Below are 6,000 nucleotides of genomic sequence, written 5' to 3'. Positions count from 1 at the left end.
CGCCGCCAAGCCCGGCGGCGCGGAGGGGGTCCCGCTGCTCCCGCGCGGAGCCGAGCGCCCCCCGGGAGGGGGGGGGGCCAGTCCTGCCCAGCCGCGTCCCGCCGCTCCGCAGCCGCTCAGCACATGCAGATCCGCCCAGCCGCCTTCATTAATAATAACTGATACTTAATGGCACCAGCCCCGGGCGCGCAGGGATGGGCTGCAGCGCCCCGAGCCCGGGGCACTGACCTTGCCTGGCCCCGCGTCCGCCGCACGAACTTCCGCGCCGCTGCGCGCCCGCGGATGAGCGAGCGGCAGGAAAAAAGGGGGGGCGGAAAAAAAAACCCCAAAAACCCCCAAAAAACCCCCCAGAACCAAAAAACACCCCCCCACACGCACAAAAGTAAAGCCCAACAATCACCCCCGGCTCTGTCGGCGGCGGGGGCCGCGCGGAGCGGGGCGGAGCGGGGCGCGCGCGGCGGCAGTGCGGGCGGCGGGGGGCGCACGGCGCATGTCCGTCCGCGCCGCGCCGCGCCTCCAGCAGGCGCTCCTGCCCCCCCGCCGCCAAACTCACCACCATCTTCTGCATGTGCAACATTCGCAGCCGGACAGAAACCGCTCCCCGGCGATGGAGACTGCGGGAAAAATCCGCCGCGGCGGGGTGGCTTGCTGAAGCGGCAGCGGCCGCCGGGAGAGAGGCAGAGCGCGAGCGGGAGAGGATAGCAAACAAATACTAAAGCAAAACCACACCAAAAAAAAAAAAAAAAAAAAAAGAAAAGAAAAAGGGGGAGAACCTCTCTTTCTCTCCCCCTTCCTTTTTTTTTTTTTATTTTTTTTTATTATTTTTTTTTTGTTCCTGATTTTGTGTGTAGCCTTCTCGCCCTCGATGCCTCTTTGAGCAGCATCCAGCGAGCGAGCGGGAGAAGGCGAGACAGAGAGGCAGAAGAGAAGATGAGGATAATTTGCAGACAGCTTGTCTTGTTGTTTTCTGGCTTTTGGGGACTAGCAATGGGAGCTTTTCCTAGCAGCGTGCAAATAGGTAAGCGCTGCATTGGGCTGCGTGCGTGTGTTCAGGGGTTCAGTCTTTTGCGAAGTGAGTTGGAAAGGCGGCTCTGAAGGCAGTTTGCAGATTTCTCCTCCAGCACCATCCGATTTCCGTGCCTTCACGAACCATCCGCGTGTATTTGTGTATATGTGCCTCCGAGTGCCTGTGTGTGTAAATACATGTGTGCGTTCGCGTGCGGGAGGGAGGATGCTTGTCTTTTGCAGAACTCATTCCAGCTCCGGGTGTGCGATATCAGCAGGGCAGAAAGGGGCTCGGGGCTTGATACCCCTTGGATGCTTCAGCCCCCTCCCGCTTTTGCCTGACTCCCGGAGGGATGGCGAGTCCTGTGCACGAGAGGTTGCGGTAGCCGGCACGGATGAGGGATAAAAGGCAACGCTGTCCTTCGTTCCTTTCTGTAGTTGTAAAGTTTAGGATTTTGTAGGTGTCTCTCTGTAGTCCTGTACCCCATCCTCACGCCTTTCCCATCGCCTCCGGCTTCCTTCCTTTCGGACGTGTTTCAGATGGGACGCAGCTATCTGAATTCTTTCCAGCTCAGCTCCATCACTGCATCATTTCTCGTGGACTTGTGAAGATGCTGCTAATAGGGCTGAGCTGCTTCCTGCCTGCACATGGCTGCAGAGGAGCAAAGTTCATTATATTCCTCTTCAATGCAGATTATCCTACACTGAGTTGGTATTTTCTTGTTTTTAATCCAGAAAGCATCGTTCCCCTTAATCAGCCTGCCACTTAATGTGAGAGGTTGTTGAGCAGCTGATTTAGCAGTGTGTTCGGTATCAGGGAGATGGAGGCTAAGCACTTTAAAAGGTCACTGTAATCATGACAAATCTGGGTATTTATGTATGAAAGGCTGGAAATCGAGAAGTCAGAAAAGAAGCATGAAGGCATCAGGGAGGTTAAAATCGATTGACGACAGTGATTTAAAGGCAGTGGTTGTGATAACGAATACGATTAGTTCCTTATCCATTAAAGTCTTAGGACTTGCCTTACTGTGCGGCTTTGGGAGAGACAGTTGCTTGCAAACAAAGATAGTAAGTAGCTTGCAAATGATTTACCCTGCTTCTTTTGCTTTTTGCTTTTTTGTGTGTTTTTTGTAGGTGGTCTCTTCATCAGGAACACAGATCAGGAATATACTGCTTTTCGATTAGCAATCTTTCTTCATAACACCAGCCCCAATGCATCTGAAGCACCTTTTAATTTGGTTCCTCATGTAGACAACATTGAAACAGCTAACAGCTTCGCTGTGACAAATGCCTGTAAGTAAACATGCCACTGATCCAACCACCTTATGGGTAAATTGCAGTGGAAAGAACAGGAAACCACATTCTTATCTTGCATTTTAAATACATCAGTAGGACTGTCTTCAGTACAGATACCCTTTGCAGGAGAGCAAAAGGGGCAGCAGTCCTTGTTAGTTCCTAACTGGAGCAAAATCCCCTCTCCTGCCTTCTGCTGACTAACCTGATGTGACATTTACTTTAGTGTTATTACTGTAGTTTCTTGCTTCCGGGTTTCTATGGAGATGAATTTTGTTGTTGTAAAGAAAAATTATGAATGTCACAATCAGTCCATAAACCCCCTCAGTTACTGTTGTTTGCTTTTGTGCATGGTGTGCCTTGCGTGTATTTGAAAATATATGATAATATTTGTACTTACAAATGGTTTTCTAATGGCTGGAAAGGAGAGAGGGAAGCAGTGGTGTGCAGGATAATATATCTGAGTTGCTTGACGCTGCAGTTGATCTGGTGATGTCACTTGAGGCAGCCCTGCTCTTATATTCTAGGTTGTAAATGTCTCTTATCATTTCGTAATGCATACATCCTGTGGATATGTCTCCATGCATCCATACATTGGTGCCAAATCAAGTTAGTATCTGATCTACTTGATTTCACAGACCACCTCAACTGGAACAAATTCTCTTCCTACTATATATTTTATAAATACACACACACACCCGCATACACACAGATGCACATACACAATGAGAGGAAAACAGAATAAGAAATGCCCTTACCAAATGAGGTAACATTTAATTAATTCATTTTTTAAAAAAAAGCAGAGTATAATTAGGTGAACTTCATACATTTCAATCACCTCAGGGTCTTTATCAGTGGTTAAAACACATGCTGGATACTGTTTAATCTCTGAGAGTGGCAAAGTATCATCACGTATGTCTGAGTTCTTAAAAGGAATTCATGCTATTATGTAAGACAGTGGTATAAAGTGTGGCAAAGCTGAAGGCTGTAGTAGCGTTACTACTTTGATGTTCATATTTCAGGACTCTATAGGTTTTTCTCTGTGGCTGTTAAGTTTTCGAATCCCTCCTCTTCATTCAAGAGTGAATTGCCTCTGGAAGTAGATGCCCTAAGCAACATTGCTGAGCAAGTTTAAAATAGAAACATACTGGAGAATGTCTTAGTGTTCATCATGCCTTTAAAATACGTGCTGTGTTCCTCTTCACTTTCTCACTGCCATCTCTGTGGCACTTCTTAATATGTAAACATACAATGTACTGTGCAGTTCTCATGTATAATTTATTTCATGACTGCTAAATTTATTTATATAAATTTTCAGTACTCCAAGTTTCAGATGACCTTGCCACCTTACTTAAGAGGAAAAGCTTATGAGCTGCAAAAATGGCTCCATTCGTTTTATTCAGGAAAGACTGATGTCCCATAAAGTGTGAATTCTATATTAACCAATGTATTAGTTATGTTTAGTGTGAAAATCAGTATCAAATTTTATAAGGTGAAAACATTTCAAAAGGTGCTTTGAAACTGGAAGGTATCAGATCTATGCAGGTGCAGTTCATTGAGAATATATTACAATAGGTGTCAACTTTTGTAGGCACTGATAATATATTCCATGAAAATAAATGACATTAACTTTTTTAAACTTTCATTTTTAGCAAAAGAGGAGGGGACTAAAATTTTGTATACCAAAATCAGTAATTTTAGGTGAAGTCAATTATTTTAGATTCTACCTACAAATCTAGTTCTGACAAATAACTTCCAAGGCTATTGTTACTTTTTGGATTAAGGATATTCCTTGGTATGTCTATTTGAATGTTAATGAATTAATTCTAATTTGCATAAATTTTAAATTGTCTAAAATTGGACCACTTCTCTGTGTGAGACTAACACCATAGATTCAAAAAGAGTTTGCCCAAAACTTTGCTTAATTAGACTATTTGCACCTGATTATTCTCTCATTCCAACCACCTTAGGTTATGTTTACCTTACATTGTTTGAACTGAGGAAAACCTGTTCTGTTATGTTTGCTGTCAGTTGTAGCAATAGAGATTCATAACCTGATCCTTTTTTAACTGAACCCAGTTTGAGTTCCAAAGAGTTTAATGACTTTAGAAATGACAAGTCCTTACAATATGGGGGGAGGCAGGGAAGAAAGCGAAAAGTAAATTTATATGTTTGTGTACGCTCATATAATTATGTAAATGTCTGTATTGAATAGACGTAATCCTACAGGCCTTATTTATGTTTGTACTTGCCACTTAAACCCACTCGTATTTTTGCATTAGCCGGAATTTGTATTTATTTCATGTTTAGCAGCCTTGTGCCAATAATCTGACTACTTCTTCTTTTTAAAAACATTTTAAATGCTGAAGAATACTTTTTAAACAAATCCCCTAATGAAATGTAGGCAAACTGACTGACAACTGAATGAACATATCTCATGTTCCTTAAACTAAATATGGGCAGAATACTGCAAAAATCAATTGTCTGATAGCTGGAGGACACTGGCTTCAATGTGATTGAATTTGCTGGCTTGACAGAGGCTTCTAAAGCGCAGATGTGTGAGATTTTCTAACCTAATTAAAGAACCCCCACCATCAGCTCTGAATTAAGTGATTTCATGGCAATGTGAAATGATAACTCTTTGCTGAACCTCTGTGAAACAGTGGCTTTGGATCTTGCCGTTTGTATAAAAATTACTCAGAGCACATGTCCCTAAATATACAGTACAAAAGCCTTAGAGCTGCTGGTATGAGATGAATATTCATGTGAGTTCAAGCATAAAGCTCTGAGACATGACCAGTTCCCTCTGCTTCTGTTTCCATTTTCTTCAGCGATTATTTGTAAAGATTGAGGGCCTGGCCCCTTGCATGTGTTAGGGACAGTAGACAGATTATTCCAAAGGATTATGAATGGCATACTAGCAGCAGATAACTCACTGCAACTTTGTCAAAACTTTAATTTTTCTTTTCTATTCACTAGATAAAAAATATATATCCAAAGGCTCACTCAGGAGTGCTTTTGGAACTGGAATAATTTTGTATATTCACTGTAAAAGCTAGTTTCTAATGGTTATTTTACACATTTTTCTTTTCTTCAAACAGGCCCAGAACATTAGTGTTTTTATTCTAAATCATGAGTGCATATAAAATGGCTTACTTTAGCAGATAAAATCTGTTGTAAATTAGCAAAATTGATCTGATCTATATCGGTTTGGAGATAGTCATCTTTCTTTCCCCTTTGCATTTGTGTGTTTTATTTAAACTCTGTTCGTTTCTTTTGCACTACATACATTATTCAGAGAATCCTTCTTACTGACAAAGCTAAAATTATTGCAAAACATGAATAGTACAAGATTCTTACCCATCAGAACACAATACACCAGAACTGAAACATTTGTCTATTGGCATACATTGGTTTGCACTTTATAAGCAGGAAATTCTGCTTGTGATTAGAAATCTACCTACCTTCAACTTGATTTCACATGTTGGAGCAATGCATTGATTTTGGAGAGGATTATATATATTTATTCTTTTGCTGAATGCAAAATAATTTTCTCCCCTCCATACACCTTCTATATAGTACGTTAGTATATCTCAGCAACACAGTTAATGTGCTTGAATACTTATGAGAGGTAATGCTATAATTTTACAAAGAACCAATTGCCTTCTAGCTCCTGTCTTGTAGTTGAGAATTTTTCTGTTG

General features: G+C 42.3%; 1 protein-coding gene across 9 annotated transcripts in view; it reads left to right on the top strand.

The window, feature by feature from the left end:
* Positions 1-743: 743 nt before the first annotated feature.
* GRIA4 (glutamate ionotropic receptor AMPA type subunit 4) overlaps positions 744-6,000 on the top strand; it is a 218,538-nt gene continuing 213,281 nt past the window's right edge. For 8 of the 9 annotated variants that reach the window (XR_007903235.1, XM_051779811.1, XM_051779809.1 and 5 more), the window contains exons 1-2: positions 824-1,018; positions 2,140-2,298. Coding sequence is in view for 8 of the 9 variants with exons in the window: in XM_051779811.1 (XP_051635771.1) it covers positions 931-1,018; positions 2,140-2,298 (247 nt within the window). In the remaining variant the exon portion in view is untranslated. Of the gene's footprint in view, positions 1,019-2,139; positions 2,299-6,000 lie in introns of all 9 variants that reach the window. The other variant, XM_051779816.1, reaches the window with a different exon arrangement.

The sequence above is a fragment of the Manacus candei genome, unplaced genomic scaffold (assembly GCF_025592945.1).
Source record: "Manacus candei isolate 608988 ecotype Guabito, Panama unplaced genomic scaffold, ASM2559294v1 h1tg000014l, whole genome shotgun sequence".
Taxonomy (NCBI): Eukaryota; Metazoa; Chordata; class Aves; order Passeriformes; family Pipridae; genus Manacus; species Manacus candei.
The sequence above is the reverse complement of the archived record's forward strand: the minus strand, read 5'-3'. Positions and strand labels throughout refer to the sequence as shown.